This window comes from Taudactylus pleione, unplaced genomic scaffold (genome assembly GCF_031769625.1).
Source record: "Taudactylus pleione unplaced genomic scaffold, aTauple2 ptg000038l, whole genome shotgun sequence".
NCBI classification, from domain to species: domain Eukaryota; kingdom Metazoa; phylum Chordata; class Amphibia; order Anura; family Myobatrachidae; genus Taudactylus; species Taudactylus pleione.
In genome coordinates, this window is record NW_028284440.1 from 2663297 (window position 1) to 2684868 (window position 21572).

A 21572-nucleotide genomic window follows, 5' to 3' on the forward strand; every position below is an offset into this window, starting at 1 on the left:
GAGCTTCCGGAGAATTGCTTTACATAATGATCTGGAGTTGCAGAGCTTTCACCCTTTTTCTGTAAAAATGCCCCTTTGGTGAATGTGTGGTGGGCATACATTTTTATTTGCTACTAGAACATAATTTTTTGGCACAGAAGGTACTCTCCCTCTTTTGCCTCCAAAAATGTGCCGCCTTTTTATATAGGTCCCTAATATGCTTATTGTTGGTTCTTGTAAGTGAGGTGGCATTCAATAGGATGCTGGGGTATACCTTCCTGCTCCTGGTTTTTAAATTACTGTTTTCTTTTAATATATGTGAAAGCATCCAGCTGCTCGCCATTGTCCCTGTGAATGAACTCTTTCCATACAGACATGTCCACATACATCTTACCTCTGCACTACAAGTTACGTTAAACATAACACGTGAGCGCCGTGCGACTCGGTAGCGCCAAGCGTCTTTTCCTGCAAAACATTTTTTCCTTACAATGTGACTTATTCACAAAGCGATCTGAGTAGGGCGCACAAGCAGCTTCTGCTGATTAAAGTGATATGCGGAATGTTCTCATTCTGTGTGCAACTGCGGGTGTATCTGCATGCAAAATGTATTGGTGCCACTGCTGCTGTAATGTAGTATTTCACATGCAAATACACCCGCAGGCGCGCACAGAATATAGGCATGCCTCATATTTTAATCAGCAGGAGCTGCTTGTGCTCTGCGCTGCCGAGTCACACCATAGCATGGCACGTCTACAAGGCTGTTTAACACGCAAGGAAGTAAGATGTATGTGGACACATCTGTATGCTGCTGCATGTTTATGAACTACATTGTAACTTTAGGAATGGGCGTGAGATATTTGCTTTGAGACTTGCTATTGGTGGCTGCATTTTCAGGGGGACAGTGTCCTTGAAACAGCCTGCTTCTGGCTCTTATCAAAGCAATTAACTTATCAAAAATATGATAGTACATTTAAATTACAGTTTACATACCTTTGGGGTACTTATACCATACGGGAAAGAAACCTGGATCTGCACACAGTATGCAAGCTTCTTCTGCACTGGATTATTGGGAACTTAACCAACTTTATTATATGAAGATTGTGGAATGAATTGTGGCTTTTCAATTTTTACATAGTTGTGTTGAGAAGTGCTGTGCGCATAAGATTTACAATTTAGAAGAAATACAAATGTATTTATGACCAATCTTATTTTACCCCTGTAGGTTGCTATCAAAAGGTTGTCCATTTTGGGCAAAACTACAGCTTCTTTAGGTGTCTTGGAATAGCAATTAGATGGAGGAATTCCCTGTAATTGTAACTGTTGTGTCATCAGCCAGTGTTGGAGGAATGTAGTCATTATTGTGTTCATTGTACTCAAGCCTGTGTGTGTCTGTCATCTCATTATGGTGACTGCACCTCCAGAAGTCGTATAACCTACAGTTATTGTTGACACAAATAATCAGTACTGAAATGCTATACATGATGGGTTGCTGCTCAAAAAAAGTGTACAATCTCTCTTAAATATTCTGATTCTATACAAAACCAAGTATGTAAGAAGGGAAACCATTATTTTGGTATGAACTGCTATGGTATAGTTTAGATCATTTCTCTTCTACATTATTTTTGTTATACACAACATGGGGTATATGTAATAGCTTTTTAATAGTCATTTAAAAGGCAAAACCTTTGCCTTTAAAATTACTGCTACTTTAAAACATCGTGCAGTCTCGCACAGAGCTTGCTGATGCCTCTAGGCTATTACGTTTTACCCCCATATGTATAATAATAGAATCACACACAGTGATGTATTTTTTTACTTTTTACATTTATTAATTACACTGCATTGCTTACAAGGCCAGGCTCAATAATCAGATCCCACAATAAAATCCCTTTGTAACAAAAATGTTAATTTTAACTTAATGCTTGCAAAAGGAAGAGCAGTCCAAAGCTGGGACCTTATTGGTTGTCTTTGCTGGTACTGGTAAGTTGGGCTCCCTCTGCTGTCCAAAGAGGCACTCTGTACATAAATATCAATGCCTCCTTTGTATTGTCTGTCTTCTTTCCCTCTCCCAATTCTCACAGAGGCCTATATGTAGGAGGTAGTTATTTTTTGTCACACTAAAGATTTAAAAAAAAAATAAAAAAAAAAATTGGGCATCGCGGGTCATAACCACATTATTGCAACTGCTCTGAAATCTTTGAGGCCTTAATTTCAGCTAGTGTTTTTGCATCCTCACCTACAGAGGCATACAACCTCTACCTTGTGTTAGTGCCTTCCTTATGCAGATTATTTATTATATTCTGGGCTTATTGTTTTTTTTATTTATTTATTCTTTTTATTTATTCTTTTTGTCACTGTGAATGGTCAGTAGTGTTGTGAAAATCCCAGAATATTTCTTTTGTGATTTTGCCTTTTTTAAATAAATCAAAATATAAACATGTTTTTTTTTCCCCCCATAGGAATATTTGCCTTTAAGTGTGCTCGAGCAGAAGAGCTATTTAATATGTTGCAAGAAATCATGCAGAATAATAGTATCAGTGTAGTGGAAGAGCCAGTGGTTGAAAGAAATCCTCAGACAGACCTTGATGTGCCACGAACTCCACGTACCCCAACAAGTAGGTCCTCTTAGAGCAATAGTTTCTTGCCCTGTTTCTCGGCTCTCAGATATGTTGGAAAAAAATATATGAAATCCACATGTATGTCAATTGTAGTCTGCTGTGTGAGAGATCTCTGGCTAAACCTGGGTACACGCCTATGCAGTCATTGACAGAGCCGGCTCTAGGCATAGACAAACTAAGCAAATGCCTAGGGCATCCAAGCCCGCCTAGGATCGGTGGACGTTTGGTGCAGGCACGGCTGGGGCACCTGCTGCCGGCTGGGCCGAGACTCTGGCAGCTGCTACTGTCAGGTAAGCTCCGATCGGGCCTGGCAGCAGCAAACAGTGAGCTGGCAGCAGCGTAACAGCCAGCTGCAGTTTGCGGGGGTGGAGCACCTGGACGGCGGCTAGTGGTTAGGGCTGGGCTGGCTTTGGGGCGTCATACAATCAGAATGAGCTTCTGCGCATAGGCAGAGGCTCATTCAGGACTAAATAGTCACAAGAGGCCTGCTGCATCATGGGCCTTTTCGGAGCTCGGAGTAGTGAATCACACCTTTTAAGGCTGTTGGCTCCGCCTCCAGCAACCATCACGCTGCGGCCTGCCAGCTGACCAGAAAAGCGGGTCTGCCGCCCGTGGCTTGCTGCACCTTGAGTCGGACTGCTCTGCAGGCTGCGCTCATGTAAGGTACGTTTGGAACTGGGAGGGGGCTGTGGTGCTCACAGCTGGGAGAGGGGTGCTCTGCTGGTATAGTGGTGGTGGGTGCTGACGCTGTGCTGGGATAGGGGGGTGTTGTGCTAGGTGATGGCCCCTTCTATGAGGCCACTCCCCCTTTCAGAATCACATGGGGAGAGGGGCACCACCCAAAATCTTGCCTAGGGCACTAATTTGGCTAGAGTCACATCTGTAGAGCAGGTTTTATGTGCAGTTTAATATTCATCTAATTCGATGGTACAATATCGGACAAAAAGTGAGGTGGACATGCTATCGACATTTCTGTCAGATGCTTCTGCCTATACTCCAGCAGCACCGCCTTTGTGTCTTTTCAGCAGATATTTTGGAGAGATGTGTTTGCTGGATTGTAAATTAGTATGTAAACGCATGAATCTGCACTTTGAATGGGACTTCTGAAAGTAAAGCTGGGTACACACTTGTGGATGTGCGTACCCAGCGGTGCACCTGACCGTCCGATATATTGGGCGGGCGGTACACATTGCACAATGCAGTGATCGACCGCCCGATATGTTGGGTGTCTGCATCTGGGTCGTTCTATTGGCCCTACATACAGACTGATGGAAAGACGCCAAATGGACGACCGGCGTGAGCGCGCTTGGGCATGCATAGTGGGTACACATTGGCCAATGTGGACAATATTTCGGCCCGATTCTCGGAATCTGGCAACATATAGTTTAGTGTGTACCCACCTTAAGTGTAACCAAATGTAAAATCGCATCAAAAGTATGATTGTACTAGTGTGTACCCAGCTCTAAACTTAAAATGCTTATAATTTGAATATAGTTCTGAATAATTTGTCAGCTTTTTGTGTTTTTGAACACTATAAATGTTCTAAAATCTAGACTTCTCTCACATCTGAAGACAAATTTTGATAAATACTTTGCTGTTTAAAAAGTCCTAAAACAAACATTGGATTTCATTTCAAAGTTTTGATTTTAAAAAGTATTGTAATATTGTTTACAAGTATTTTGACCCAAAGCTTACACAGTAACTTACATTCTTGCTTTTCCCTGCTGTAGCCCCTGGTTTTACAGGTTCAAACTTACCCAATGGATACCCACGTTACCCATCATTTGGTGATGCATCTTCTCATCCGTCTAGTAGACATCCTTCTGTGGGTAGTACACGTCTTCCTTCCGTGGGAGAGGAGTCTACACATCCACTGCTTGTTCCTGAAGATCATGTAAGTGGTTTTACATGGTGATTGATGATGTTTTTGATGTACAAAACTGCTAACTTTAATGTGTGTACACAACGTATAACAATGAATTGATTTATTTCCTGTTTCTTAAATAACTTTCTTTGCTCCCACAACTGTCTGAGAGCCATAACACAGTGGTCTGGTTCGTGATCATTGCAAATTATTAGTGTTATAAATCCCAAAATGATACAGGTTAGTTTTATAAAAAGTGCAAGCGCGTGTTACATTGTCATGTGGCATTACAGGGTTTTCCATGGAGGGCAGAATGGCATTATTAAATTTATGGGAAACCCATGCTAATTATTACCAGTAGACCCTTGTAATATTAAAATAGTGGAGACCTATTAGAATGTCCACATTTCCCCTGTTAGAAGGAAGAAAAAAAAACTTCAAACGTATATGGTATTCCTACGCTCTATAATTTTCATGGGGTACATGAATTTGATAAAAATACCCAAATAGAACAATTTGGGAACCATGTTTTGTTTTTCTGGAGTGCTCCCCTGTCCAAGTGCCCATAAATTGCTGATGTACACCAATATTCTACAAAATGAAATTCGAGTTCAAAACAAACATTTTCAGTGAAGCAAATGTAGCTGAAAATGTTCCATTTAACTGGAGTGCGAACCATCTCCCATAGTAAAGTGGTTTAATAGTAAATGACACACATACATATATATATATATATATATATATATATATATATAATAAAGAAAGAAGGAGTCAGCACATCCATATTAATCCATAGAAAATGTATTAATCCAGTGTAGAACAAATGTCGAGGTTATTTGAGGGGCTTGTGAGCAAAGTCATAGCAATAGTTCATCATAGCACAAACAGCAGGTAATCATGAAAATACTCATCACAAGTCCTCCCTCCAGAGTGTAGCGCCCGACAGCCGTTTCGGTGTCAATCCGACACCTTCATCAAGGGCATATCACACAAACAACAACCCCTGCCTACATATACATCCAACAATCAAAGTAAAGCATAATCACCTGTACATAAACGCACGGCGGCGGGTCACGAGACCATGGCTCAGACACACGCCGGGTATGCCGGAAGTGACGCTCCTGGACCGGAACTAGTCACTGGTAACCAAGACAACCTAACAACAACGCGAGCACCTGAAGTGACGATCCGCAAAACGGATCGAGTCACTAGTAACCAGGGCAACGCAACTCAATGAGCAGTGTAAACTAAATTAATATAACTCCTTAGGTAATAGCTCAAGTAAACACTGTCTACAGAGAGAGCACCAGTATAAACGCGCCATGACCTCCAAACGGTTGGTTACTCCAGCATATTGGTACGTAATGTGACATAGCGAGCATGATCCACATCATTGGTGGGTGTATAATAGACAAAAAGATTTTTACAAAAGAAACCCAAAGAAAAAGTAGAAAACCATAATACAAAAAAAATACAGTAAAAAACAACAACATTTCCGTTACAGCGAAACCACCAATATAGAGAGACTAAATAAAGTATACAAAAAACTATAAAAAACAACTCAATGACAGCCCCTCATTAAGTCCGTGCGGGGTCACAGTGTTAAGTCGACTAATCCAGAAACATTCACGTTGTAAAAGCAATTTATTGCGATCTCCTCCTCTCCTTAATGGAGCAATATGGTCAATAGGATATTACTCGTATCTTGTTTGCTGATACTGAATCTTTGGCCTTTGATGTGGATTCCCCCTTGGAAATTTATTCAGATTTACTGAAGTTACGAAAGAGAAAAGTAGAATTAAATCTTCATGGTTTGACTCTCTCCCAATATTACAAGGAGAAAATTATTCCTAGGGGCTTTAGAATCAAGAATCAACCCACTTTAGGGAGATCAAATGTGGCCTTTTGCAAACAATGGTGCCAAATTCTGAATGAATGTTCTCTTCAGTTGATGGTTTTGGTAATTGAACAAGTTAATTCTGACATTGTGACACTGGACAAAGAAATTTCTGTATGTGAATCTACTGGTCTTGGTATACTGATAGCTGATACTGGTACTGACTGGTTGACTAAAATTGAGACTTGTGTTGATCAGTTTTACTCTGATCTTCTTGTGTTCAAAAAAAGTAAATACAAACGTGTGAAAGAGGATTATAAGGATTTACGAGTCTATACCTGGATGCAGGGGGGCGAGTTCAAACCTGGGTATAAGGGTGGCAGCAGGTTCCGGAGGAACCGAGTTGATCGGTCATTTTCTGAGGTCGATACTCATACCTCTGCTAGCGATTCGGATCATTCTCATGTACAAGTGCCTTTTTTAAAGGGAGATGCAACTCGACCCAAATTCAAGGGTCCAAAAGGAAAAAACCCTGTAGAAGGGGAGGGGCTAGACACCGCAAACAACAGAAACCTGAATCAAAGGGGCAGGAGGAAGTAGTTAACTTCAATTTGTCTTCCTATATTCCCACTCCCCCGGAGTTGGGGGTCTTGTCCAGGGGCCTTTCTTTTGTTAGGACCTTTAGACAGGATTCCTTTAAATTTGGGGTTGAGCTATATCGTTTTCATAGATTGCTTAAATTGAAAGATTTTTTCTGTAAGCATCCTTTATCTATCGATGCTGGTGGCAAGTTTAGACCCAAGAGTACATTTGACCCTCCAGGGACAAATTCCTCAATTGAAACCTTTATTCATTTTGTTAAACGCGATACTTTATCTAACTGCTATAAAAAACTTACATATGATCCTACTTATGTTTATAAAAAGGAGATTGATGCAGTGATTACATTAGGTCTCTCTAATGATTATATTGATGAACCTACCGCTCATTTCCTTACACAAACGCATCCCAGGACACCCTTCATCTATGTATTGCCCAAGGTGCATAAAACCCTTGTTAAGCCTCCAGGTAGGCCTATAATTTCATCGTGTGGGTCTTTGTGCCAGCCCTTGTCGCAATACATTGATTTTTGGCTTCAACCAGTGGTACAACATACTAAATATTATATTAGAGATACCACGGACTTTATTAATAAACTCAGAGCATTGGATTCGCTCCCTGATTCCAGTTTACTTGTAACTCTCAACATTACTAGCCTCTATACTAACATTGGACACAGAGACTGTTTAGATGCAGTGAGGGGCCTCATTACTGGCAGTCCACATTATGGAGGTCCTAATATCGAATTTTTATTATTACTTATGGAAATAGTTTTACGAAAGAACTATTTCCTTTTTGAGAACTCTTTCTTTTTGCAGTTAACGGGAACTGCGATGGGGTCGAATATGGCCCCGGCATTCGCGAATCTGTACATGCATATGTACGAGAATCAACATATTTTTGCACATGAAGAGTTTTCTCAATATATATATTTTTTTGTACGCTATATTGATGACCTCTTCTTTGTGTGGACTGGCAGTGTGAGTCTACTCACTGATTTTATTGATTCACTCAACACGTTGGATACCAGTATCAGATTTACTTTATCTTACAGTGAAACCACCATTTGTTATTTGGATGTCTGTGTTTATAAATCTGGGAGCAGATTGTCGACTAGATTATTCAGGAAATCCACAGACAAAAACACGTTGTTACAGGCTGATAGCTTTTCATCCTCTATCACTTAAAAAAGGACTTCCTCTATCACAACTACTGAGAGTTGTTCGGATTACTTCGGACATTACTGAGGTTCCCTTAGCACTACAACAGATGGGCAAGAGGTTCATAGACAGGGGTTACCCTATTAGTGAGATTCAAGAGGCCATTTCATATTGTGCAACTCTGACGCAGGACGAAGCATTGGTCAGTAGCAGCCGTGGTGACCAGATTTCACGTATGGTGTTTACTTCCACTTATTCCATTGCGTCTAAGCGTATACGAGAAGCTGTGTTACAGCATTGGCACATCATTCAAGCTGATGATACCATAGGGCATCTCTGTAAAGAAAAACCTCTATTCTGCTACAGTAATATTAAAGATGCAGTGGCTAAAACTGATATTGGAGCCACGAAGCTCAATACGTGGTTGCAACGAAAGAATGGAGTTTTCAAATGTCATGGTTGTGTGAACTGCCCGTTTCTTCAGACTGGAGCACAATTCATTAATCCAAGTACCAATATTTCTACTTCAGGGTCCATAGGGGGTCCACAGGGTTGACCTTGGGGTATAGCTGGATCTGGATCCACGGGCACCACGCAGTTAAAGCTTTGCTGCTCCCAGGATGCACTTGGGTCCGTCGTCCTCTATACCCCGCCCCCGGCCACAGGCACCTCAGTTTTAGTTGGTGCCCGGCCGGAGTCGGGTCACCCTGTCGCAGTGGGGCTGCAGGAGCAGCCCCTAAGCTTTATTTTAAAAGTGAAATTTTTTATTTTTTTCTACTTTTTTTTTTTTTACACTTTTAGAGCGGCAGCATCAGACTGTCCTTTAGGACGTCCAAGCTGCCGCTCCTTCTCCCCGCTGGCGCCGCGACGCCAGTACAGCTCTGGGGATCGTGGCGGGACCCCAGAGCCTGTACTAGCCGGGCTCTGGGGACTCCCTTGACTGCTGCCGGACGCGACGGGGATCAGGTAAGCCGCGGGCCGCCGCACGCGGCGACCCGCGGATACTTTACATGCAGTCAGAAGCCTCCGGACTCTGGGGACAGACCGGAGGCGCTAGCGGCGGCGGCGGGCTCCCCCTCAATTGAGGAATACCCCGCGTGTCCGCTAGACCACCAGGGCAACAGGCTGGTAGCAGGACCGGCAACCCGGGGGTTAATTGCTAGCCAGGGGAGGCAGCCTTCCCTGTCTAGTGGCTCCTCCCCTCAGCTCAGCGCGCCTTTCAACTAGCAGTCTGGCGTCGCTGAGCTGCTCTTATCTTACGGCCACTCCTCCTCTGAGGTCTCCGGCAGCCATCTTTACTGGCACATCGCAGACTCCCAGGCGGTATCAAGTGGACCGGTCCCCCTGTGTACCTCTCCCCTGCTAAAAGACAGTGTACACAGCGCTATAGCCCTCCCAGACACTGAATCTGGGCGGTTGATTGTAGCGGAAGGTACAGTGAGTACTAACTTTTCTGCATTGTATGTGACTATTGCTAGTGCTGCCTGTCTGTGACTTATTCTCCTTGCTGTCAGCTTATAACTATCCCTTTCCTTCTCCTACGGCCCGGCAGGTGTGTGGGGGAAGGGCGTTTTTCTGAGACCCTCACTTATATAAAACACGTATTTGTGGGGTCAGTCACATACTGTTGTGTGCTACACAGTACCATATCTGGGCTGTTGTGTCGCATACTGGTGAGTGCGCGGTTGTTAAAACCGTAATTCCTCTGGTGATACCTATTTCTTGTGATTTACGGTATCATGTCTGATGAGGAGACTGAGCGCTCTGTGGCTCCTGTGTTATTTTCCTGCAGACGCTGTGCTGCTGGAGTTGATGGGGAGGACTTCTCAGGATGGTCTGTGCGGGCGGTGCCAGCTGGTACCGGGCCCCTCCAACCCCCCTGTATCACAGGACCCTCCTTGGGCGATTTTTTCACAGGTGCTGGCGTCTATTGCGGACCGGTTATCGGTCCCATCAGCGGTCCCTTCTAGGGCGTTGCCGCAGCCCACCATCCCCCATTCCCCGGGGGGTTCCACAAATGTTGCGGTCTCCCCCCGGGGCCCAGACTGTGGGTCCTTACTCGGGACTGCCTGTGTATGTGCAGTCTTCCCCAGGGACGCGTCAGTCTGTAGTGCCTTTGCAGAGTTTTGCTCCGACGGCTCCTCCGCCTTGGGTGGATGTTCTCTCCAGCTCCGTACAGAGTCTGGCGGCTTCATCCTCGGCGTTTCAGTCCATGTTGCAAGTTGATGTGCCACCAAGGGCGTCTAAACGTCCGGTTGTGAGTTCACTAGCTGCGCAGTTGTCGGACTCGGAAGTGTCCTCAGATGATGGAGAAATCCATGAGGACTCTGACTCTGATGTCATGGGGCAGGAGGTGGAAGCTAAGTCCTCCATTAATGTTCCAGCCTTAGTTAGGGCGGTGCGAGCTATCCTACATGTTGAGGATGATGCGCCGGCTCCTAGGTCGAAGTTTCCTAACTTCAACTGTTTTCCCCCTGTCTGATCAATTATCGGATCATATGGCGGCGGCCTGGCAATTACCCAGTAAGAGGTTCCATCCACAGAAGAGGTTGGCGGCGAACTATCCTTTTCCTGTAGCACATTGCAGGAAATGGGAAACTCCGCCGGTGGTGGATTCCCACGTTACCCGCTTGATCAAAAGCGCGACGCTGCCATTGCCGTCTATCTCCTCTTTGAAGGATCCCACGGACAGGAAGGTGGAGATTTGTTTAAAGTCCATTTATTCTCTTTCCGGGGCGGTGGCTCGCCCGTCCATGGCTATCTCCTGGGTGGCTAAAGCCATTGAGGCATGGGCCAATGCCTTGGAGAATACCTTTCCTGATGAGGCTCCGGATATCCAGAGAGCGTTAGTGGGACAGATGCGGGATGCAGCTTCCTATATTGGGGAAGCGTCTTTGGATGCCAGCCTGCTCACTTCTAGGGTGTCGGCTGCAGCGGTGTCTGCTCGGCGCTCCCTGTGGCTGAGGTCCTGGAGGGCTGATGCAAATTCAAAAAGGGTCTGGAGGCCTTGCCTTTTAATGGTGATTTACTATTTGGTCCGGATGTGGACAAAATAGTGGATACTTTGGCTAAGTCCAAGTCGGCTTTTCTCCCTTCGGCCTCTGCGCCGGCTAAAGTGAGGAGCTCTGCCTTTCGGTCCTTTCGGGTTCAGGGTAAGGCCAAGGGCCAGTCCTTCCCGAGACATTCGGCGACCAAGGCCGCACCCAAGCCCAAGAAGCAGGCATGGAATGCTCGGCGCCCTTCTTCCACGCAGGAGGATAAGCCTGATGGGACGGGCCTCTCTCTGGGGGACCCCAGAGTGGGAGGCCGACTTCTCCAATTCGCCCAGTGTTAGCACAATACCACCACGGATGCCTGGGTTCGAGAAGTAGTCTCTCAGGGGTACGCCCTGTCTTTTCGGTTCAGGCCGCCCCACCAGTTTTTCTGTACGAGTCCTTCTCTGGACAAGACCAAAGCTGGTCAGATTCAGGTAGCTATAGAATCCTTGCTACAAGCAGGGGTCATTGTTCCCGTTCCGCAGTCTCAGCGCGGGACGGGGTACTATTCTACTCTGTTTCTGGTACAGAAACCCAATGGTTCTCATCGCCCTATCCTGAATTTGAAGTCTCTGAACAGATACCTCAGAGTTCCCAGGTTCAGGATGGAAACGTTACATTCCATCATTCTGGCGATGGAACCCGGGGATTATATGGTCTCCCTCGATATCCAGGACGCCTATCTCCATGTGCCCATAGCACAGGCACATCAGCGGTATCTGAAGTTTGCTATCCTGAACCATCACTACCAATTTCGGGCGTTGCCTTTTGGCCTTTCCACGGCTCCGAGGGTGTTCACCAAGGTGATGGCGGTTATTGCTGCCCACCTTCGGGGTCAGGGTCTACGTCTGTTGCCGTACCTGGACGATCTTCTGCTGCTGGCGAGCTCCCCGGAGGTGCTTCTTCGACATCTCCACCTGACCATTGCTTGTCTTCAAGCACACGGGTGGTTGATAAACTGGAAGAAGTCCTCCCTGATTCCATCACAGCGGATGGTTCATTTGGGAGCCCTGCTGGATTCTCGTCAGCAACGGATTTTCCTGACTCCGGAGAAGGTCTCCTCCCTGCAGCTGCGGATACACAGTTGCCGCCTGTTGGTCCATTCAGCTATGAGAGTTCTGGGGTCCATGGTGTCGACATTCGACATGGTGGAATTTGCCCAGTTCCATTCCCGGCTCCTGCAGGGGCTGATTCTATCGGAATGGAACGGGTTACCTCACCGGATCCGCTTTCAGATGCTGGTGTTGTCCCCGGAGGTTCGGCAGTCTTTCGCTTGGTAACGGCGCATCTGGTCGAGGGGCGCCCCTTTTGGATCCTGGACTGGGTCCTGCTCACGACGGATGCCAGTCTTCGGGGTTGGGGGGCAGTGACCGGCTCATTATCGCTTCAGGGTCGTTGGTCCGCGGAAGAAGCACTTCTCCCCATCAACATCCTGGAACTGCGGGCTGTGTACAGGGCCCTGCAGTCGTCCGGCCCCGCTCTTTACGGAAGGGCGGTTCAGGTGCAGTCCGACAACGCCACCACGGTGGCGTACATCAACCACCAAGGGGGAACTCGCAGTCGGGCAGCAATGTCGGAGGTGTCTCGCATTCTTGCTTGGGCGGAGTGTCACGTTCCAGCGATCTCGGCAGTCTTCATTCCCGGAGTCCTCAATTGGGAGGCGGACTTCCTCGGCCGTCACGACGTGCATCCCGGGGAATGGTCGCTTCACCCAGAGGTGTTTCAGCTACTCGTGGACAGGTGGGGGCTGCCGGAGCTGGACTTGATGGCCTCCCGTCACAATCACAAGTTGCCCGTTTACGGGTCAAGGACAAGAGACGCAGGCGCCTGTCTGGTAGACGCTCTGTCGGTGAAATGGACGTTTCACCTGGCGTATCTGTTTCCTCCGATATCCCTGCTTCCTCGGGTTCTGCGGAAATTCAAGCAGGACGGCGGCACGCTCGTGCTGGTGGCTCCGGCGAGGCCCAGACGTCCTTGGTACTCCGATCTGAGGTGCCTCTCCATCGACGCTCCGTACCTTCTTCCTCAGCGTCGGGACCTGTTGTCTCAAGGGCCCTGCCTTTACCCGGATCTGGGTCGGCTGTCTTTGACGGCGTGGCTCTTGAGACAGCCGTCTTGAGGTCTAGGGGTTTCTCCAGTTCGGTCATTGGTACCATGCTTAGGGCACGCAAGCCTGCTTCCGTGCGGATTTACCACAGGGTGTGGCGCACTTATTTTCAGTGGTGTGAATCCAGAAACTATGATCCGCAGGTGTCCGGGTTTCCAGAATCTTGGAGTTTCTTCAATCGGGTTTGGACCTCGGCTTACGCCTGGCCTCTCTGAAGGTTCATGTGTCTGCTTTGTCCGTGTGGTTTCAGCGACTGATTGCTACACTGCCAGACGTTCACACCTTTTTCCAAGGTGTTCTCAGGATCCAGCCTCCCTTCGTGCCTCCGGTGGCTCCGTGGGACTTGTCGGTGGTACTGCGGGTCTTGCAGGGTCCTCCTTTTGAGCCGCTTGAGTCGGTGGAGCTCAAGTGGCTGACGTTTAAGACCATTTTTCTCCTGGCAATTGCTTCTGCCAGGAGGGTTTCAGTATTGGGGGCGCTTTCCTGTCGCTCCCCTTTTCTGAATTTTCACCGCACTCGTCCTGAGTTTTTGCCCAAAGTGGTCTCAAAGTTCCACATTAATCAGGAACTTGTTGTGCCAGCTTTTCAGTCACCTGATCTTTCCGCTGGTGAGGCTTCCTTAGATGTAGTCCGGGTACTTAGAATCTACGTGGACCGGACTGCTTCGGTTAGGAAGTCGGATTCTTTGTTTGTCCTCTTCGGTTTTCACAAGAGGGGTTGGCCTGCCAACAAGCAAACGTTAGCCCGTTGGCTTCGTTCAGTTATTTGTGAGGCTTATGCACAGGAGGGTTTACCTGTGCCAGCCTCTGTTAAGGCTCATTCCACTCGTTCTGTGGGTCCCTCTTGGGCTGCTAGACGTGGCGCCTCCGCTGTTCAGCTGTGTAAGGCGGCTACTTGGTCTTCAATTCAGACGTTTTTGAGGTTTTATGCGTTTGACGCCTCTCAGGATGCATCCTTTGGGCGCCGGGTACTCCTTTCAGCACAGGAGCGTCCCCGCCCTTAGTTGAACTGCTTTGGGACATCCCCAAGGTCAACCCTGTGGACCCCCTATGGACCCTGAAGTAGAAAACAAGAGATATGGTAAGAACTTACCTTTGTTATCTCTGTTTCTACGAAGTCCATAGGGTCCACAGGGCGCCCGCCCTGACGCACCTGGCTTAAAATGGGCTGTGTGGCTGGTCACCGGTTTTCCGTCTCCCATTTCTGTGAGTATGGTTTCTTGTGTGTTCCAGTCTTCCTTCTCTCTGTTTAGTCTCCTCCTCCGGCCTTAGCTGCTTACCAACTGAGGTGCCTGTGGCCGGGGGCGGGGTATAGAGGACGACGGACCCAAGTGCATCCTGGGAGCAGCAAAGCTTTAACTGCGTGGTGCCCGTGGATCCAGATCCAGCTATACCCCAAGGTCAACCCTGTGGACCCTATGGACTTCGTAGAAACAGAGATAACAAAGGTAAGTTCTTACCATATTTCTTGTTTTCATATGATATTGGATACCATCTGAACTGTTACAGCCGTTTCGTTATCTATCTCATCAGGTGCCCTTGTCTATTGCTCTATGTTGGTAAAACCATAAGGCTCCTCAAGGAGAGGATTGCCTTACACCGGTCGTCCATTAAGAAGGCTTTACGGGCTGTTGATGCCAATACACCTTCGGTAGCGAGACACTTTGCAGCACATGGTCACACTATGAAAGATTTTTTATTTTTTCCTGTTGACCATATTGCTCCATTAAGGAGAGGAGGAGATCGCAATAATTGCTTTTACAACGTGAATGTTTCTGGATTAGTCAACTTAACACTGTGACCCCGCACGGACTTAATGAGGGGCTGTCATTGAGTTGTTTTTTATAGTTTTTTGTATACTTTATTCAGTCTCTCTATATTGGTGGTTTCGCTGTAATGGAAATGTTGTTGTTGTTTTTTACTGTATTTTTTCTTTTGTATTATGGTTTTCTACTTCTTTTTCTTTGGGTTTCTTTTGTAAAAATCTTTTTGTCTATTATACACCCACCAATGATGTGGATCATGCTCGCTATGTCACATTACGTACCAATATGCTGGAGTAACCAACCGTTTGGAGGTCATGGCGCGTTTATACTGGTGCTCTCTCTGTAGACAGTGTTTATTTGAGCTATTACCTAAGGAATTATATTAATTGAGTTTACACTGCTCATTGAGTTGCGTTGCCCTGGTTACTAGTGACTCGATCCGTTTTTCGTCTCGTCACTTCCGGTGCTCGCGTTGTTGTTAGGTTGTCTTGGTTACCAGTGACTAGTTCCGGTCCAGGAGCGTCACTTCCGGCATACCCGGCGTGTGTCTGAGCCATGGTCTCGTGACCCACCGCCGTGCGTTTATGTACAGGTGATTATGCTTTACTTTGATTGTTGGATGTATATGTAGGCAGGGGTTGTTGTTTGTGTGATATGCCCTTGATGATGAAGGTGTCGGATTGACACCGAAACGGCTGATGAGTATTTTCATGATTACCTGCTGTTTGTGCTATGATGAACTATTGCTATGACTTTGCTCACAAGCCCCTCAAATAACCTCGACATTTGTTCTACACTGGATTAATACATTTTCTATGGATTAATATGGATGTGCTGACTCCTTCTTTCTTTATTACATATCATATTATGTGTTTGCACTCCGCATTGTTGCTACTACCAAGAGTGTGCTGCTGGTCTCATTTGCACTAATATATATATATAGTTGTACCTCATTATGCACCACTATGTCAAGAGAATGCAAGCCTCTTTGACTTTGCTGTATTACATGTTATCTTTTAAATAGGAAGCTCATGAATTCTTTATGTAAAGTTTAATTACAGCTGGCAGATATTTTGCATTGCATTGTATGCCCTGTAGAGCAATCTCTTGCTTTAAAAAATAACGAGAGATATCCCGCACAGGAAAGGTTAATTGAAGATCAAGTTATTTTCAGTTTTAAACCAGCAATATACATGTGATGTGTTCTAATTTCTCAGGCTGGAGGTGCTCCCAAGAATCAATAAAAATATTCAGTATGTTTGTAATTTTCAGCCAAAGCCAAAAGGACAAAAAAAATATTTTTGGGGGGCACACTTGAATGATATAATATAGAATAGTTGGTATATTAAAATATAACCTATATTTGTTTCTTCTCATAAAATAATGGGGTACCCTGACTAGAGTGTGTATAAAGACAAATGATTCTAGTCATCCCTGGCGTATCATCGGGAAGTAAGACTAATTATGTAATGGATTCAACACATATCAAAATACTGACAATAAAGCATCAGGTAATAGGTCAAATTTCCAAACAGTATCGCAATGAGTACCTGTCGAAAAAAACAGGGGTACTGCTTAACATACTGGTGTAGCATATATAAAAGAGGACAAGCAAGTACCCTGTGAGCATATAAGCCTTGGCAGATCCCCAACTGTGCAGAGCATCAGCTGATTGAAGATACAAAATCAGGAGTATTAGATACTCTGTTAACCCCTACGTTAAGGATATATAATTTCTAATTTGAGGACCTTAGATATTCAGACTCTTCATATGTACATAGATGTATTTTATGTTTTCTGTGCGACAGGCATGCATAAAGAGTCAGCAGGCAGATTCAATATGTAGGATAAGAGTGGTCACATCACCGTTTAAATAGATAGTAAAGTGTGGCACTAGTGTCCCGGTCCCTTCTTGGAGCGGACTGCGAATGAAAGAGGGATCAGAGGCAGTAGCCAGAGAAAATATAGAGAAGGTGTGCTGGTGTCTAACCCATTGCTGCGTTAGGGGGTCCCTGTTACAACCGCATTGCAGGGGCTAGATTTGCCGCCGGAAGGTACGCCCACACACTGAAAGAAGATATCTTACTAGAAGTGCAGATCATGAGTCGCTGCTGAATCTTCATGCCGAGCGCGACATCCCCCTGTAGCGGGGTGCAGTGTGTTTCAGAGAGAGAACAGGCAGGACATATGTTTCACCCCTGCTGGGCTTGGTCCCCTGTAGCCTGATGGTGGTGTCCAGCTAATCAGTTTATGAAGGGTATGTCCACAAATCACAGCGCTGTGTTTAACTGATATCAATCCTTTTATAGTATCAAGGTGTTAATTACCAGCGGCAGGTGGTGTTTTCCTTTCTCACCTTCATTTTGAGAATAATTGCATCTGAGTAAAGTCCCCCATACATCAGCAATCGATTGTGTATACAAATCTGCAATGTATGGGCTTCACAGATTGCAACCATATAGTGATTGGAATTGTTAAATCAGATTGTCCAACATGTTGGATTTCACAGATGGATTGGGACTGTAAATTGCTAGTGTATGGAGATGATCAGCAGAATTGCAGACCGTCACTAGTAAAATGATGGAGCCTTTCAAGATTGGAAGATCTGTGTTTGCTGAAAATGATCAGCAAATCACTGAAAAATCTGTAAAGTATGGGCACAGATTGCTAGATTGGGAAATCCTAAAATCGGGCAATAAATCTTCAGATTGTTCAATTGTGATTTTCAGATTGCTGATGTATGGGGCCCTTAACTCTAGTGTGTGAGAGATAATATAACTAATAAAATAATACTCTATATCCATTTGCTCCCCAAAGAAAATGTAGATCTGTTAGAATAATTTTTCCGGGAGCACAATAATATGAAAGAGTAGGACCAAAAACATTTTTTTTTTATTTTTGGACCGAAAAAGTAACAAATATAAATTAGGTATTCAGCTTCTGCATTCAACCATGATGTTAATCGCAGAAAGGGATTAAATAGGTAGAGGACCTTTAAAATCAACATCCATCTTACAATAATACATCTGAAACAAACTAATTACATGGATACAGTGTAAATGTGTAAAAAAAAAAATTAATGGGCGCATATCTGTGATAATGGGGTGATCACCCCACTCCTCACGGTGCCAATAATAAATGAATAAACCATTATAATCATAAAGTGTAAAAGTTAATAATAAACACCAACATATGAGTGCATTAACAGTCCAATAGAGGCCTGCCCCAGCTCCCCCATATATAGTGAACAATATAACCCCATTTTCATTAATATAATAACAAATAATGTACTATTATGTAATTGGTAGCATGGCAACTACAATAAATAAAGAAAAATAATGTGGAAAATGAGAAAGGGAAGCAACTTTACCCAGATTGCAAACCAAATCTATTGTCGTGTTCTGAGAGTGGCCCATTAAATAAAGTGGCCTGTAAATAACAAGGTATTCCATTTTTAGCCTTTGTTTAATTTCACATGTGAAATAAATAAACTGGGCGGGTACATTTAGTGTGTACAGTAATATACCAGTACAATTTATATGAACATTATTGAAACTCATATTATTGAAATCACAGTAACGCTAAACTTTTGTATCAATTCTAGGTGCATACATATGTTAACACGACTGGGGTACAAGAGGATCAGAGACCAAGTGTGCCAACACCACTCGAGCCTCGTCTCTCAAATTCTGAAGGCAGTGCAGCTGGTGCTGAGCCCAGTACCATTCCCGATCGGGACCCACAGGTCATCCTAGAATCTGAAGGAGTGAAGTTTGTTTTAGGACCAACTCCTGTTCAAAGACAGTTAATGGAGAAAAAAAAACTGGAGATACTTGAGGAACAACAAAGCGGTGGAAAGGGCGGCTGTGGTAACTGTCCAAATAGCACAGAGTGGGACACTGGTTATGACAGTGATGAACATAAAGATACACCTTCTGGCAATAAGATGGTTTATGAAAATGTTAATGGACTGTCAGTCGCTTCTGGGGCAAGAAGGGGACGTGTTGCACCACCTGTCCCCACAGATATCCAAAATATTAATAACTCTGCTCAGAGGAGGACTGTGCTAATAAACTATGAAAATTTACCATCTCTTCCTCCTGTTTGGGAAGCCCGAAAATCCAGTAAGGAGGATGACGACCCATTAGGACCAAAGACCCCATCTATTAATGGTTTTCACAATAACCTAGACCCAATGCATAATTATGTGAACACAGAAAATGTAACCGTTCCACTGAGTGCTCACAAAGTTGAGTTTTCTAGGCGTCGGGACTGTGCACCTACGGTATTTAATTTTGATATAAGGCGCCCAAGCTTAGAACATAGGCAGCTTAATTATATACAGGTTGATTTGGAAGGTGGCAGTGATTCTGACAACCCTCAGACACCGAAGACCCCAACCACTCCACTTCCTCAAACTCCTACCAGACGCACAGAGCTGTATGCTGTCATAGACATTGAAAGAACTGCTGCTATGTCCAATCTGCAGAAAGCACTGCCACGAGACGACGGTACTTCTAGAAAGACTAGGCACAACAGCACTGACCTACCCATGTGAGCCTCAAGCCAGTTATGTCATTTGCACCTTTTGCGTATTTCATTACAAAGAAATATGTATTAAAAAAGAACTGTTCACATCTTAAACACTAACACTTTTCATAGATTTCATTGTTTTTCCTATGCTTTTGTCTAAAGGGAATTTATGTAGAGCAGGTACTCCTAAAATAAGGTTCACTCTACAGTAATAGTAGTATGTACTGTATAGTTGCATAGCTGTATTTCCTTTTTTGTACTTATTTAATTGATTTGACTTGCAGTGACATGCCAGTTTTGAGTATATCTACATTTGCCTATATTTTGCATCTAGACTGTTGCCATTCAAAGCTACAGAGAAATTTTTATTTTTGGAATTTCATTTACAGTACGAATGTGTGATATATATAAAAGTATGTATTTTTTTTATTTTCTTTTTATACAAACTTTTTATGATTCCAGAAATTTGCCAAATTACCAGCATTTTAAATTGAGGAAGTTGGTACGACAGGAAAGTTGCTTTTTGGCTCAGTAGAGTGCTGAATTAAAGCCTTACACTCTGCAGCCAAACAAGCATGTTTTTGCACATTAAGCACTATTCAGGCTATTGTCCGATAATGGCCGTCTCTGCATTGCAAATTCTAGTGCAGGTGTTCAGCTGTAAAGTAATATAGGGGCTTGGTATTTTAAGTTACAGTATGTCTGGGTTGCATGTATTTAATGCAAACCTATATACATTTGTATAAAGACTAAATACAGTTTCCCCTTTGTATGATATTGTAAGATTGTATGTTCCTAATTTGCATTATAAATCTAATTTTTCATACTTAAAAGTATATAAATAGTAACTTTTTGTATAAAGGTAGTATAGACAATTTTGAATTGTTTCCTTTTTTAAAAGTTATATAGATGTGCATTGCCAAACTTTTCATAACAATTTTTGTTTTAAATAACTGTAGGTTTATATCTGCACTAAACATTCCATGAATACTGTCTTGAACTGTGACCCTTCTAACTAACACTAAGAGGTTTATAGCATGAGTGGGCAACCTTTTATATTACTCTCTACACTACATCTCCCATGACACGTAATCATCTTCGTGCTGAAGGTTGGCCATTCCTTGCATAACACAATCTGCAGACACGTGCTGCTCTTTATTTTTTTTTTTGCACTGAAGGGTTCAAGCAAAGTAATACTATGCAGAAACATCCTTTTTTATTATTTTTTTTTAAGAAAAGACGAAAAAACTGTGCTCCATTCTGAATAACTAGCCTTTAACTTAATATTTGGTGAGCACCAGGTACTGCATCAATTACTGATATTGCTTACCGCGTGATCACTAAAATATATATTTTATAATGACCACATTGTCATTTCATTGGTGCCAACATCATTTTGTAGCATGGCAATAAAATACTGATTACACATTGTTCTTTTGTCACTTTTTACTTGAAAATGTGTTTCTTAGTCTGATATATGATAATAAAGCATTTATTAACTATTTACTCATCCACTGAAGCAACCTGTGGTATAGTTGCATGTGTGCCATGTGTTTCATGCAATTGAATCACATAATATCTGTTAATGCGTACCTATTAACATACTATTCCAATATATCGAAGACAAGTGTAATTGCAGGTACCCATACCTGCTAACAACCTTGATTTCATGGGGTGTCCAGATTTTGGGGATCCAACAGGTGTGGTCTACTGGGAAATTACTTTAGTCACACACAATATAATAGTGATGTGCTACTGGGCCATGCTTCTGTCTGCGGTCAACACAAATTTTAATTGGCTCCCTGTTTAAGCTCAACTACACAAGGAATTTAAAGCTTTAGAATGCTGTGTATGAGGCAACATTCTAGGGCTACAGTATACAGTGCATCCGGAAAGTATTCACAGCGCTTCACTTTTTCCACATTTTATGTTACAGCCTTATTCCAAAATTGAATAAACTCATTTTTGTCCTCAAAATTCTACACACAATACCCCATAATGACAACGTGTAAAAAGTTTTATTTTTTTAGATTTTTGCAAATTTAATAAAAAAAAAAAAAAAAAACTAAGAAAT

General features: G+C 44.0%; 1 protein-coding gene across 3 annotated transcripts in view; it reads left to right on the plus strand.

The window, feature by feature from the left end:
- Positions 1-20924, plus strand: part of FRS2 (fibroblast growth factor receptor substrate 2) — a 71005-nt gene extending 50081 nt beyond the window's left edge. For 2 of the 3 annotated variants that reach the window (XM_088452508.1, XM_088452509.1), the window contains exons 5-7: positions 2439-2594; positions 4328-4491; positions 18570-20924. In XM_088452508.1, coding sequence (XP_088308634.1) covers positions 2439-2594; positions 4328-4491; positions 18570-19523 — 1274 coding nt within the window. In that variant the 3' untranslated portion in view covers positions 19524-20924. Of the gene's footprint in view, positions 1-1910; positions 1960-2438; positions 2595-4327; positions 4492-18569 lie in introns of all 3 variants that reach the window. The other variant, XM_088452510.1, reaches the window with a different exon arrangement.
- The last annotated feature ends 648 nt before the right edge of the window (positions 20925-21572 follow it).